At 42.2% G+C, this 14,316-nt stretch overlaps 4 protein-coding genes across 5 annotated transcripts; 3 read left to right on the top strand and 1 right to left on the bottom strand.

Annotated features, from left to right (window-relative positions):
- The first annotated feature begins 24 nt into the window (after positions 1–24).
- pigx (phosphatidylinositol glycan anchor biosynthesis, class X) lies at positions 25–2,417 on the top strand. The gene is made up of 6 exons (XM_052073201.1): positions 25–199; positions 306–387; positions 506–644; positions 998–1,211; positions 1,298–1,398; positions 1,517–2,417. Exons 1-6 carry the CDS (start codon positions 130–132, stop codon positions 1,652–1,654), a joined length of 744 nt encoding a protein of 247 aa, XP_051929161.1. The 5' UTR covers positions 25–129; the 3' UTR covers positions 1,655–2,417.
- Positions 2,418–2,575: 158 nt separating this feature from the next.
- Positions 2,576–9,638, top strand: pak2b (p21 protein (Cdc42/Rac)-activated kinase 2b). Of its 2 annotated transcripts, none has more exons than XM_052073181.1 (15): positions 2,576–2,847; positions 3,687–4,054; positions 4,136–4,242; positions 4,432–4,582; positions 4,700–4,731; positions 5,102–5,215; positions 5,305–5,437; positions 5,692–5,755; positions 6,518–6,566; positions 6,825–6,937; positions 7,027–7,144; positions 7,221–7,320; positions 7,880–8,076; positions 8,213–8,350; positions 8,921–9,638. In XM_052073181.1, the coding sequence occupies exons 2-15, from the start codon at positions 3,865–3,867 to the stop codon at positions 9,005–9,007; spliced, it is 1,593 nt and encodes a 530-aa protein (XP_051929141.1). In that variant the 5' UTR covers positions 2,576–2,847; positions 3,687–3,864; the 3' UTR covers positions 9,008–9,638. The 2 variants fall into 2 exon arrangements, with proteins under 2 accessions (XP_051929141.1, XP_051929143.1); XM_052073183.1 differs by having other exon boundaries at positions 2,593–2,662.
- A 575-nt stretch (positions 9,639–10,213) lies between these two features.
- rpp21 (ribonuclease P 21 subunit) lies at positions 10,214–11,821 on the top strand. The gene is made up of 5 exons (XM_052073211.1): positions 10,214–10,384; positions 10,503–10,603; positions 11,053–11,132; positions 11,235–11,369; positions 11,535–11,821. The coding sequence occupies exons 1-5, from the start codon at positions 10,328–10,330 to the stop codon at positions 11,639–11,641; spliced, it is 480 nt and encodes a 159-aa protein (XP_051929171.1). The 5' UTR covers positions 10,214–10,327; the 3' UTR covers positions 11,642–11,821.
- aqp12 (aquaporin 12) lies at positions 11,807–14,305 on the bottom strand. Its single transcript, XM_052073200.1, has 3 exons — positions 13,390–14,305; positions 12,310–12,426; positions 11,807–12,196 (listed from the first exon to the last, which is right to left on the bottom strand). Exons 1-3 carry the CDS (start codon positions 13,982–13,984, stop codon positions 12,069–12,071), a joined length of 840 nt encoding a protein of 279 aa, XP_051929160.1. The 5' UTR covers positions 13,985–14,305; the 3' UTR covers positions 11,807–12,068.
- Positions 14,306–14,316: the final 11 nt, after the last annotated feature.

Below are 14,316 nucleotides of genomic sequence, written 5' to 3'. Positions count from 1 at the left end.
TACTTTTAATTAGGCAGCACTATCGGTTGCCTAATGCTAAAAAGGGTCCTTCGAGTCACACTTCCGCAAACAAATTAAAGAAGCATTCTATTGCATTTGTTGCTTAAACATACAATTACGATATATTTGATGCATTTTACACTGTTCTATACGTTTATCATAACGATTTCACTAACATGTCCTTATTTGACTGTGAAGGGTAAGATGCCATACCTGCTTCCTTCAGACCTCGTAGTAAACCTAATCAAATTCCCATAAATATACCCACTGTGTCTTATAACCTAACCTTTAATATTTTTCTGTAGGCGACAACAGTTGCGCCGTTCTGAAGCAGCGGCTCCAGTCAACTGCGGTTTCAATCGTGATCAAGAACAAGGGCTTTCATAGGTATGAATATCTATCTTCTCTTTAGGCTTAGAATTTTAACAACACAATGAGGACTCAAAACACCTCAGTGCTTCTTGATATGAAGGATTTAAAAATTACGACGTCATGTTTGTTTTAGGGAGTTAGAGACAACAGTTGAGCTCCAGCTTGGTAGCGCGTTCAAGGACGTCCGACTTTTGCTGCTTCACACATGGCCCAGTGGGGTCTATGTGGACCCCTACCAGCTTGCTTTCCTCAGCGATGCAGTTGATTGGCAAGTAAGCACAAACAGCACTCACTTTTTCTCTTACCAACACCAAATTGTAATCTTATGAGAACAAAATCGAAATTTTGAGACTTAAGTTGTAAGGTACAAAAAAAATCTACTATTAATAATAATCAAAAGTAAAGCAATATTATGAGAATACCGTCGTCATTTTACAGGAATGTTGTCAAATGGTGGGGAAAAGTCAAAATATTAATTCTTTTTATCAAGTCGGTATTCTATAATTCAGATTCAATCTTCATTTTCTCCAAAAATCCGACTATATTGTATACTGCACATTTAAATGTGCTTTTTTTTTACCCCGAATACTCTATAGTATTAATTGTTTGCATTTATCTTTGTCAGATATTAGTGGATTCGGCCATTGACCTGGAGGTGCCAGCACACAAGACTTCTGGATTCGTCACCTACGTTTATCCTGCCTTCAGTGAACAAATTCTCGGTGTGCTCAACATTAGCATTCCCATCCACGGGCGCTATCACCAGCCCTCCTTTCACGGGGAAACCTTTGAATCTATCACCATAGAACCCCCAAAGCTGCTTTTGCGCACAGAAAAATGTCAGTAGTTGTATTTTTTTTTCAGAAAGAGACAAACAGCAAATGTTCATCATTTGACGCTCTTTTTTAATGTTATTTTTTTGCAGGTTCACAGCTAGATGATTTGGAGTCTCACACAGCAACGGAAGCACCCTGCACCGCTGACAATACGAGCATGTGTCTGTGGATTCAAGTCCAACAGAAGCAGGTAATTGGCTTTCAGATTTCATGGCAATACAATTGAAATACCTACTACCTGGGGGTGTGGGCTCCATATTTTCAGTGATTTATTTTTTTTAAAAAACATTACTACTGTATTCCTGCAGCGGCCTGGCGACGTGATCTTGCGTTTGCCAGTGGGCAACGGTTCTCTGGTGAGGCCTGTGTGCGGCGTGACACTGGCCGTCACCATGATATGCTGTTGGGCACTGTCCAAATACATGTGGAAGCAGCGGATTGTTTAAAACGCTGTGCTGCTTACAAGTACAGATCATGTCAACTTGGTGAATGCTCCACAACAACCTGTAATGTGCAGAAGTCTCCGCGCTTCAGATATGTTCGGAAATTGCAGCAATAGTCGAACGACTTCCTGAATCAGCGCTGGTCCAGGAAGTGGTTTGTTGCCGCGATTTATAAGGATGTACCATTCGAAAAAATGTGGGGATATCCACGAATGGACCAGTAGGTTTCCTAGTTTGATAGAAATCTGCGGTATTTTTAAACAGTTCTTGTAATCTTGCTGTTCACATTTTGACATCATGAGATCAAGACCATCATGAGATCAGAGTGAAGTGGCCACTGAGCTTATTGTCACAGTGTGGGTGTGTCATCATTAAGATTATATGGATGGATCAATCACCAGCTGTGAAGTTTTCGTGCAGTTTTATTTATATATACATATACATATATATATATATAACAACAAACTGAATCTGAAAAATTATTTTAAAAAGATACATCGCAACAGCTCTGATCGGAAACTGCAATTGCAGACTGCTGATCCCAAACAGCTTCCGGTGAGTTTTAGGGCTGAGGATTGACCTGCTTTTTTGGGGTTTGTTTGTTTATTTTTAAATGCGTTTTTTGTGAATGTGAAATTGATAGGATGCTTTTTCCACAATACAAATGTTGTTTTGTTAAATAAACAAATAACAAAAATGCTGGTGGTTCTCATGGTATGCATGTTGTACAGAGAGCATATTTGACAATAAAGCTGACTTGAGTTGACCAATGGAGGCTGGCACGGATTTCTTTTTTTCACGTTGGGAGTAAAGGCAAAAAGCCGTCTGAAAAAAATACTCTAGTAAAATAGACATACAAAACTTGATCGTAGTAACGAAGTATACCAAGACGTAACGGAATATACTTCGTTACTTCCCACCACGGCCCATCACTAGTCGCTGGTTGGTTCCGCTTCCCCCTTCTCGCCATAGCGGAATTATCATTGAAGGGCCCCAAAAAGACAGAAGGGGGTGAAAAAGTTGCACTATAAATAGTTGTCACCTTTTTTTAACTTTATCTTATTTATGGCAGAGTTTCAGATGACGTACTTTAATTTTCTTGGACTAACGAACATCTTTTAAGGCACCGAAGGAACGAATGACCGCAGGGAGTCGAGAAGTTCTGTTCACGTTTTAACTGCCGTGGAGGCTCTCCGGTGAGAAAGTGACGAGAAAGCGGGTTTGCGCTGGATGTTCTGCCAGCCTTTTAACCAATTTCAATTTCCTTTAACAAAAAACTACATTCATCTTTTTAACCCACCGTTTCATTATGAGTAAGTTGTCATGAAGTAGTTAGCATTAGCTGGATGCTAAATAGCGGTCGATGGCCAATCAGATGCTAACGTCAGCGCGTCGGCTAAATTGGGTTATCGAAGCTGATGCTAGCTTCGCGCTAGCGCCGTTGTCGCCCAATTGGCAGTGAACCTCATCGGTGTTTAGCTTCGAGCTAAGGGGCGTGCTAGCTCCAAGCTAATAGGCTAAAGATAGCTTGGAGTACGTCCACTTGTTGGCCATAAAGTAGCGGATGCTAATGTTATCCCGTTAGCCGCCCTGTACAGTAATTCACGAAGGACACGCTCTCCCAACGGGCCTTTGAATTAAATACGTTTATTTTGGTCAAACATACACAGAGAAAAAAAAGTTTGAATTCGGCCTACGTAAAATATATTTTCAATTTACTTAACCATGCGCAACATAACCTTCAATTCAGAAATATTATTACATATATTATTATAATAATTATTATTATTATGAAAATCTGATGTGCAAGAGAATACATAGTTCTCTGTTTTTCTTCTTAAGCACAGAGAGCGACTACTCTTGCCACCTTTGATCAAGTCCATGTTAGTTCCCCCTATGTGCTTTAATGCTACAATGTGTCTTTTTCAGGTTATAAGGTCATGAAATCATGTTGATTTATTGCAACAAGACCAGGTTATTTCTTTGGCTACAAGTATCCCATGTGTAACCATTTATTGTTTTGTTTTTTTCCTAGGTATCGTTCTTCCTTCCTCTCCTGCCTGCACATCCTGAGGTGATGCATGAGCACACGTGTGCTTCATGCTGATGTGATCCTCCCTCTCCGTTTGCCGCCCTGTCCGTCCTCGCCTCCCCCCCAAAACCCTCCTCATCATCTCCTGTGAAAACAACACAAACAATCTCGTGCGTGAGCGATGTGCGACAACGGCGACCCCGAGGACAAGCCCCCCGCCCCGCCGGTCCGCATGAGCAGCACTATCTTCAGCACCAGCTCCAGTAAAGACTCGCTCTCGGCGAACCACAGCTCCAAGCCACTGCCATCGGTGCCTGAGGAGAGAAAGCCTCGTAGCAAGATCATCTCCATATTTTCTGGGGCAGAGAAAGGTGAGCGGTATAGAGCCTTAAAAAACACACACACAAAAAAAACCTAATCGGTTTGTTATTCAAAATTTTTGCTACTCTTAGGCGGAAGAAAGAAAGATCGAGACAAAGAGAGACCAGAAATTTCACCGCCTTCGGATTTTGAACACACCATTCATGTTGGCTTTGATGCTGTCACAGGAGAATTCACTGTGAGTAGGAATCTTTTCTGCCGGCCACAGGTTATGACAGGGCTTGTCAGTTTCCACTGGAGCTTGAGTGGCTCCATGAATTCATCTAAACATTTTCCACCATAAAAATTACATCTTAAAAATGTAGCCTAGTGGAGGAACGCCGTGCATTCGTTTTGCATCAAGTGTCCATCTTGCCGCACCCGTCAGGGTATGCCGGAGCAGTGGGCGCGACTCCTGCAGACGTCAAACATCACCAAGTCAGAGCAGAAGAAGAACCCGCAGGCCGTGCTCGACGTCCTCAAGTTCTACGACTCCACGGGCAACGGGCGGCAGAAGTACCTCAGCTTCTCATCCTCTGGTGAGTCCACACTAGTGATCTGAAGTCGTCGGCGCGCGAGGTGTTCTTTCGCAGGAAACGCTCAACTTATGAGATGACAAGAAGTTGTGAAGTACTTTTCGTTTTGTTCTTTCGCAGAAAAAGAAGCATTCACTCCAGGGCCGCAGTCTGTAAGTATTTTGTGACTTCTAGAACTGAATGCTGAGAGACAAATGTTCATGCTAATGCTATTATGTGCATTCATAATAAACATTTTTTTTTTAAACCAGAAATTCAAAATTCTAACTGCTCTCTTCCAAGGCTATGATTTTTATTACTTGTGATGTTTTTTTTTTCAGTTTGGGTTTGTGTTTTGTAAATTCTGTCAGATTTAATGAATATTTATTTTAGACGGTCGGCGGAAAATCATTATCTTGAAAATGTGAAAAGAGAAAGTGTAGTTTCACCGAGTTACACGTATTTGACAATGATAGTTTTTGTTATCTTGTTTCTTTTCCTAACTTTCATGACCACGGTCTCTTCTCATTTCCTGGAATTCAGCCAGTCAAAAAAGGCGCCGAGCCAACATCTCCGACCATCAAAGACATCGACGACGACGATGACGACGAAGCCCCGCCTCCCGCCGTGGCTCCCAGACCGGAACACACCAAGAGCGTGAGGCGACGACGACGACGCCTCGTTATGTCGGGCTGTAAAACGATTTCCTGTACGCTGTTTTTGTTTGTTTTCCCTCGTGCGGCCAGATGTACACGCGCTCCGTCATCGAGCCTCTCCCCGCGCCCAGCCTGAGCACGGACGGCGATGCCGCATCCAAGGCTGCTGACAGACAGAAAAAGAAGGGCAAAATGTCAGACGAGGAGATCATGGACAAACTGAGTAAATCTCATCCCATTCAACCCTAACTCAAAGTTTCTGTTGATGAAAAACTTTGCGTTCTGAAACGGTTGTTCGATGTGTTTGCGCGCTTAGTGTGAGAAATATTCATTGACATAAATACATTTTTGTTTAAATCAGCATTTAGTTCATCTCCTGGCACTTAATTTTCTACACTATGGCACCCCCCCCCCCCCATTTTTTATTCTTATTGTTATTTTTTTTTCCAAGTACCTGTTTCACTCTCTCCTTCACAGGAACTATAGTCAGCATTGGCGACCCCAAGAAGAAATACACCAGATATGAGAAAATTGGACAGGGGTGAGGAGTTTATTTTTGTATCGCATATGGACAAGGGCGGGGCGGGAGTAAATGTTTAGTGCCACTTTGAATGCTAGTTCAATTCATTCCGTTTTCCCCTTTTAAAATGAAATGCCATTGATCTGTTCCATCTCCCCAAAACCACAATTCTCACAAACTGCGATCTATACGAAGCCATTGTGCAACTGACGTTTTGATTCGCAATGCAAACCCCCCCCCCCCCACCAATATAAATACATAAATCAAATTGCCAACTTTTTAAAAGTCTGATTATTACAAGATTAGATTTTCAGTTTTCACTTGCGAGCTGGGGTACTTGTCACTACAAGGCACCACGTTGTACGGTTCAAAGGCTTATGGAGTTCCTGGAAAGAAAGTGCGGGAAGTCACGGGAAGTAAAACTGCCTCATGACGTAGCGACACATTTTACTCGGGCAAGAAATGTGTCGAAGCTCCGCCTGTGCTTTTGGTCAGCGTGTTCAACCGTGTGACCTTATTTTAAACGGCAACATGTCTCCATCGGGTGTTTCCGATGGAGCCGAAGAAAGAACCGATGCCGTCATCATTCACACCCTTTAACTGTTGCACTTGTTGTCACTTTCTCAAAAGAAGACAAGACAACCGATGCTGCGCTTCCCTAAAAAGACGAACCGCTGATGTTTCACACCGTCGCTTTTGGCGAACATTTTTAAGATCTAATATGACTCTTTTGAGCCATCCTCAGGACATGTGCCATGGTTAATGCGTTGTCTGCTCTTGCAGAGCTTCTGGAACGGTCTTCACCGCCATCGACGTCGCCACGGGGCAAGAGGTAAGAAGAGCGAATAAAGTATCGCCTGACTGCCATTTAAAACCTCTTAAATTATTGATAAGTCCCCAAGGACTCCGCCACAGTGTCGGATTACTTTTGGTAAACTGACGCATAAAAGGTGCATATGGAACATATCAATATTTTAAAAAATTGTAGGATGTTTCTGGAATATGTTGTGCTCCCCCCAGGATTGTCAAGCATACTGAAATTCCGTCGATGCGCACCGTTCAAGTGTGTGTCGTGTCGCCTGCGCGTTAGGTGGCCATTAAACAGATCAACCTCCAGAAGCAGCCCAAGAAGGAGCTGATCATCAACGAGATCCTGGTGATGAAGGAGCTCAAGAACCCCAACATTGTCAACTTCCTCGACAGGTGAACCCCGGGTAACAATACCACTTGTCCAAACAAACAAAAAAAAAGAGCATGTCACGTGAGACACTTTGCTTATGTGTGGGTTTCAGTTTCCTGATGGGGGAAGAGCTGTTTGTGGTGATGGAGTACCTGGCGGGCGGCTCACTCACCGACGTGGTCACGGAGACGTGCATGGACGAAGCCCAGATCGCCGCCGTCTGCAGAGAGGTGTGCAAGTTTCTAATAAATGGGGGTGGGGGAATAAAGAGAGTCGTAATAACCTCTCCCACTTTACTCGTCGCAGTGTTTACAAGCCTTGGACTTCCTGCACGCCAACCAGGTCATCCACAGAGACATTAAGAGCGACAACGTGCTGCTCGGCATGGACGGCTCCGTCAAGCTGAGTGAGTTGTGGGCCGCAGTGATTTAACCCCCCACCCCGGACCGTTATTGATCCAAAGCAATGAAAGGATCCTGGCAAAGTTCTTTTGGCCGGAAAGTGTTCAAATTGAGAGCATTTAATTGTTCTTCCTGTTTCGATTTGTCGCCGGCGTAGATAGATGAACGTTCGTTGGTGTAAATAAATCATTATTGGACCAATGAAGTCAAATCGGGGCTTTACACATAGCGATTGTGTCTGGTCTATACGATGAAATCAAGATTTTTATTTATTTTTCAATTTTTAATATTTTGACTTGTACCCACTTCAACTGATCATCTTTTGACCAGCGACGCACAATTTGTTGCACTTCAGGTGAAAACTTTCCATACAAAATGGCTTGAACAAGATGTAAAGCCCAGAAAGTTCCAAATGTTAAATATTCAGTTAGATTTTATATGTCCCACAAAAGAAAAGACCCCCTCCAAAAAAAAAAGGAAATCTTTCTTAAATGCTAAAATAGTCCAGTACAGGATCCTGTCATCTGATCCAAGGAAGTAAATGTGTGATTTCCCCCCCGGCAGCCGACTTTGGCTTCTGCGCCCAGATCACTCCGGAGCAGAGCAAGCGCAGCACCATGGTGGGCACGCCCTACTGGATGGCCCCCGAGGTGGTAACCCGCAAAGCCTACGGGCCCAAAGTGGACATCTGGTCGCTGGGCATCATGGCCATCGAGATGGTGGAGGGAGAGCCCCCCTACCTGAATGAGAATCCCCTCCGAGTGAGTACAAGCATGTGAAGAATGTGACAACTTGAATTGTGTTCCCGATTTGGTGCACGAAATGTCTTGCTGTCGTCACTCTTGGAATCACTCCGCCGCACACTCCCCGATTGGATGTCTCCCATTGTCTTCGCAGGCCTTGTATCTAATCGCCACCAATGGGACACCCGAGCTGCAGAACCCCGAGAAGCTGTCGCCGGTCTTCCGAGACTTCCTCAACCGATGCTTGGAGATGGACGTGGAGAAGCGAGGCGGAGGCAAAGAGCTCCTGCAGGTGACGAAACGATCCCCTGTTAAAAGGAGCCCTGCCGTTGTTTTTTTAATTATTATTTTGGGGGAAAAAATCTGTTGCCTTTTTAAAGGGCCCCGACAGGCTGAAAAGTCAATTTACAGTATGCGTCCTAGTGAAAAATAATATTTTTAGTAGGGTCCTCAACAGTATGTGGAGTAGTTGATTTTAATCGTTTTAATTAGAACTAACCAATTATGTGAAATAAAAGCAACACCAACGTATATCTGCATTTGTCTATGTTATGAATACCACTTTTAAAAATGTTATTACTGACAATAAGTCAATTATGTAATGACATGATAAAAAAAATACTACATTTGAATTCACCCGTTTTACAAAAGGTAAATTCAAGCAACCATTATTTCTGGCTGGATCGTCAATATTTTAAATGCTCCTTTGACCCGATAACTGAAGTGGGCTGCATTGCTAAATTTGATCTTTATTCGAAGGATTGGACATGGAAAAGTAGGCTGCTTGGCCACTGTTAATCGCTTCTTGCACCTTTATTAATCAGTTTTTTGTTTGTTTGTTTTTGTGGCGGGGGGAACACAGCATCCCTTCCTGAAGCTGGCCAAGCCTCTGTCCAGCCTCACACCGCTCATCCTGGCCGCCAAGGAAGCCATGAAAGGCAATCGTTAAGAAGACCCCCACGCACGCACATGCACACACAGCCGCCACGTGCCAACTATTCAGAATTTGTGACAGACAAAATGTTGAGAGTATAAACATTCAAAAAAAGATCACTGTGAAGAAGACCAAAAAAATATAAAGCATGGAAAGATACACACATACATCATCCGCTGTCCATATGAAGTCTCTGATAAACCCTGCATAGGACTGGGCTAGTATTTAATGAAGATGATGCCTCGTCCTAGTTTTCTAGTGTTGTTGTTATGTTGTTGTTGTTTTTTTAATCGACTGCCTTAAACAAATGCAAAAGTGTTGCCTAATGTATTGTTGATTTATGTCTCCCCGTGATTTTTACTACTTTTTTGTAATTTTACCTTCCTCAGCTCTGTCAGCATCTTTTTAGTTCTTTTGATACTTGAATCTCTGTCTCTCGTCCTACAATTTCATTTGACTGCTTTTATAGAAAACATTCAAGAGCACAAAGGTGTCTTTTTGTTGACTTCACACACACACACGACAGAGCTACTGTACCACGTTAGTCCCTTGATAGCAGAGGTGCACCTTACAGGCAAGTTGGTTTTACATGGACATGATTTATATTTTCCTCTCTATTGTTGATAATAAAAGTGGAAAATTTGTATGCTGTTGTCTGTCATTAGTGGTCCATCATTGTGATTGATTATTTCAAATCATTTCATCCAGGTTCACTGCTGAAAGCTGACCATAGAAAAAAAAATCCTATCCGCGCATATAAAAGAAACGACAACTGCGCACATGAAAACATACACAATAAACAACTTACTTCTAAAAAGAAACTCAAAAATGTAAAATTTTGCCAATAATACATTTTTTTCTGGAAATTGAATGTTTTTTTCCTCAAAAAAAAAATATACACATTTCATGCAAATCTTTTCGCTGAAGGTATACTTTTTTGACAATGCCGTTTTGATTAGTTATTTTTTCCAAAAATACTTTTCTCAAATGTATTTGTTAGCTCTCAAATATATGTACTTAGTGAAAGAAAATACTAATTCTCTCCAAAACATTTGCCTTTTTTTAATCTATGTAGAGCATACAGATTTTTTTTCCTGAAAATCTGCATACATTTTCTCATACGTCTATAGTCTGAAGACAATATACGACTTCATAATAAACATTTTAACTTTTGAGAAATGTGACCGCCGATTAGCTTTCGCTTTTATTTTGACAAGAAATACTCGGATGCTGTATTGAATCGCTTAAGAGAAGGATTAAAACGTCGTTCGACCACGGACACAAAAAACAGAATTGACCAGACGCTTTTAGATTATTTCACAGCATTTTTGTGTCATGTCTGGGCACGTTAAGGATAAAGAAGCGTACCTTAGACTGAATTATCTCTACCAGGTCAGTGAAAACATTCAGAATAGGAACTTGTTTCCAAATAGCTGGCCGCTTATTACAAGCTACAGTAGTTGGTTTCGCTCCATCGATGTGCTGTCACTTTTTCCTCTTTTTTTGACAGGCTGCTCATTGTGTTTTGAACCAAACCCCGAATAACGTGGAGCTGGCCCGTTTCTACTGCTTTACTCAGCGGACTATAGCAAGACGTCTCGTTCTGCGACAGTAAGTTAGCGATAGCGGCCTCCGAAAACCGTTTTGTTTTGAAGGCGAAGTTATAAATGATGACAACTTCCTGTAGCTTTTTCAAAATCTTATCCGACCTTTTTTCCTCTGTCTTTTTTTTCTTGAAAATGTTTTCTCAGATATGGATTTTGAAAATATTGCATTTTTTTTCTCACAAAATGTACGTATTGTTCTTTTTATGAATTTTACAACTTTTTCTGATTTTTTAAAAACCAAATCATGTATTTGTTCCTGAAATTGCAACATTTTTTCTTTTCCATGGGAAACACAAAATGTTTTCATTCCATCATTTCTACTAAAATGTATTTTTTTTACATAAAAATATTACTTCACGAAAACCTTACTTATTTGCCTCAAAAACTTTATAATAAATAATTGTTAGGATAATATTCCAACTTAATCTCAAATTGCAATTTTAATTTCTGCAGAGATCCATCCGTGAAAAGAACAATATGCAAGAAGTGTTATACCCTACTCGTCCCAGGTTTGACAGCAACAGCCAGACAACGTAAGCCCCACTTACCCAGCCCCCCCCCCCCCCCCACCTCAAGGAATCAAACTAGATGTTGTTGACTGATGATAACTTTTATTATGGTTGCACCTCTGCCAGGGAAAAGGGGCAAGAAGAGGCGCATCACAGTTCTACGCTGTCTCAGCTGTAAGCAGAGCAAGTCCCTATTGAACAATCCGGATTATTGTTTATGGCAGGACCGACCGGAATCTCAGGCTCAACAAAAACAGCCAGGTTATATCTCATTTTTTGTATGTAACGTGGATCCCTGCATTTATGTGAATGAATTGCGTTCAGAAAAAAAAATATCCATCCGAGCAAAAGTGGTACGGATTTTCCCCTCGATAAAACAAAAACATAATATTTATCACTTATATTTTTGTTGCTTCCTTTCCACAGATCAAAATGCACCTGTTCAAAGTCAGCCCAAAAAGAGCAAAACTGCTCGGCCCGATTCTTCCAACCCCAGCACAAGTACAGCCACTGTTGAGCAAACACCTCCATGATGGAGTGTAATACAAGTTTACAAACCTTTTGTTATACCACAACTGAAAAATCAACGTCATTTTATTTATTGAAATCCGCTTCATGGTAACTTGAACAGGTTATCGCCGTTGTTATTTTTAATATCCCTCATCATCCTTGGAGAAACGTGCATAAAATGTTATCAATTTTTAATTTTTTTTTTCAAAAATGAATGACATTCCCCTCAAAAAGAGAAAGGGTGAGAGAGGTTTTTTTTCCTTCTTGAAAATCTTGGGTATTTTCTGTTTGTGTGGTCAGGCCAAAGCAAAGATTCCACACCCTACCCATCATTTTTTTTTTCAAATTAGCTTTATTGAAAACGAGCAACATTTGTTTATTCTCGATTTCATGTAGCATTTGAATGTTGTTAAGAAAGAAAAAAGACAAAAAAACTAAACGGAATGGCGTTCATTTCTTCTTCTTCTCTTTTTCTCCTCCTTTTGGCGCCCGGAAACGTGTCTTGTGAAAATAGAGCAGGTTCTTGGCAAAGATCCTTGGGATGTGGCCCATGTACAAAAGGAGGGCCAAGATCATTCCTGGAAAATGCACACAGACTCACTTTTGTGGGCGTAACGCTGGATAGATGGGCAGACACTCTGCAAAATATACACGCACACACGCAGACGGTATGTACGTGAATGCAGTTTACCTGTGATGGGGGCCAGCCAGTAGACGAGCGCGTATTCTGCAAAGGTGAATCCAGAGCAGTAGAAAGTGAGGCCGTAAGCTAGCGAGGGATTGATGTAAGATGATGTGTAACCTTTGGCTGCAAAGGGAAAAAACATTGCATTATTATTTCATCACAGTTTAGACATGAAATGTAGTTGTTGTTTTTTTGTTTGTTTTTGTTTTTTGTTTTCAAAAATATGGCTTATGTTCTCAAATATAATGTACATATCATTGGCAGATTCCGTTTTCAGTTTTTTTTCATTCTTCCAAAGAAAACCTTGAAAAAAATTTTTTTTCAAAAAAAAAAAATGTTTTAAAGTGTGACTTTTTACACCAAAGTCAGATTTTTAAAAATCAAATATGACATTTTTGGTCAAATATACGCAGCTCTTTTTAATCAAAAGTAATATTTCTTTTCGCTATATTTTCAAAAATATCCAACTTTTCCCCTAAAACCTTTTGAAAGTTTAAAAAAAAACACATTTTCTCCCCACCAAAAATAAGATTTATTTATCACGCAATTCATTCATTCATTCATCTTCCGTACCGCCTGATCCTCACTAGGGTCGGGGGTGCTGGAGCCCATCCCAGCCGTCTCCGGGCAGTAGGCGGGGGACACCCTGAATCGGTTGCCAGCCAATCGCAGGGCACACATAGACGAACAACCATCCACGCTCACACTCACACCTAGGGACAATTTAGAGTGTTCAATCAGCCTGCCATGCATATTTTTGGAATGTGGGAGGAAACCGGAGCTATCACGCAATTATTTTCCAAAATTTTCACCTCAAAAAATATTTCGCTCTTCAAGTAACATATAATTGCCAAATGCAGTCATGAAAAAAGGCAGAGGCTAAAGCTGTAGTCATAAAAAGCACATTTCCTGTTACCGAATTGAATTAAAAAAATTTTTTACTGTACTTTAGAACTAACATAATGTGCTATAGATGCAAAAAATCAAAAACGTACCGTACTTGATTAAAAAAAATTAAATACTACGACTACTTGTACCACATTTTGAGAATCGCTACGCTAAAATACAGGACACCTGTCTGCATACCTATGTGTGACAGGAAGGTGAGTAATATGGCTCCCGCGGGCACCCGGACGAGGGCGCTCCTCCGTCTCAGGAAGAGGTGCACCAGGTGAAAGAGGAACGCGCACACTCCCTCGGTGAAGAAGCCCTGTATGGGTGAGACCAGCAACGACGTGCTGCACTCGCTGGCCATCAGGTTCTTGATCATGTGCATGTCGGTCAGCTCCAGGCTCCAGTAGTACTCCGCCGCCAGCATTGCCAGGTGGGCCCCCAGGAATTGGGAAGCGAGGGCCAGGACGGTGGCCAGTGCCGCGGCGTCCAGCTGAAGGAACTTTATCGCGCTCACGTTTGGATTCCCCGAATGGTCGCCACAGACCGCACCGTGGACCAGTAGTACCGCCAACAAAATGGTCAGCGTCACGTCCGGGCCCAAGCCCCCGGCCCACTCACCCACCTCCACGATGGTTTGAACCTCCAGCCGGCACGCCACTAACATGAACGACGACGACAACTCGGATAGGAAGGCAAGCCGCGGCCACCTTTTCAGAGGTGCCTGCAGCGAGCCCGCCAAAACCACGCACGCCACAAAGTAGCCCAGAGAGGCATTGAGTCCTGACATGTTCACGAAGGGTTCTCTCACTTCTGACAACGTGGCGCCCGCAAAGCAACGCGCTTCTTATCAGACGTGGCAGACCGCTGACACCTGCCAAAATACACACGGGCCTTTGTGCAAGGTCAGGTCAGCAGGCAGGTCACAAAATTAACATCCAATGACACTGCCCAAAAGCAAATTTTAATCAGAGATGCTGATTTCTAAAACTTTTACATTTTTTTAGAAAATCAGTCAACTAGTTAGCATGTCGGTCGACCTCACGGTGCATGGTTCGATACCAGGTCCTGGTCTTCCTGTGTGGAGTTTGCATGTTCTCCCCATGCCTGGGTTTTCACCGG

The sequence above is a fragment of the Hippocampus zosterae genome, chromosome 8 (assembly GCF_025434085.1).
Source record: "Hippocampus zosterae strain Florida chromosome 8, ASM2543408v3, whole genome shotgun sequence".
Lineage (NCBI taxonomy): Eukaryota > Metazoa > Chordata > Actinopteri > Syngnathiformes > Syngnathidae > Hippocampus > Hippocampus zosterae.
The sequence above is the reverse complement of the archived record's forward strand: the minus strand, read 5'-3'. Positions and strand labels throughout refer to the sequence as shown.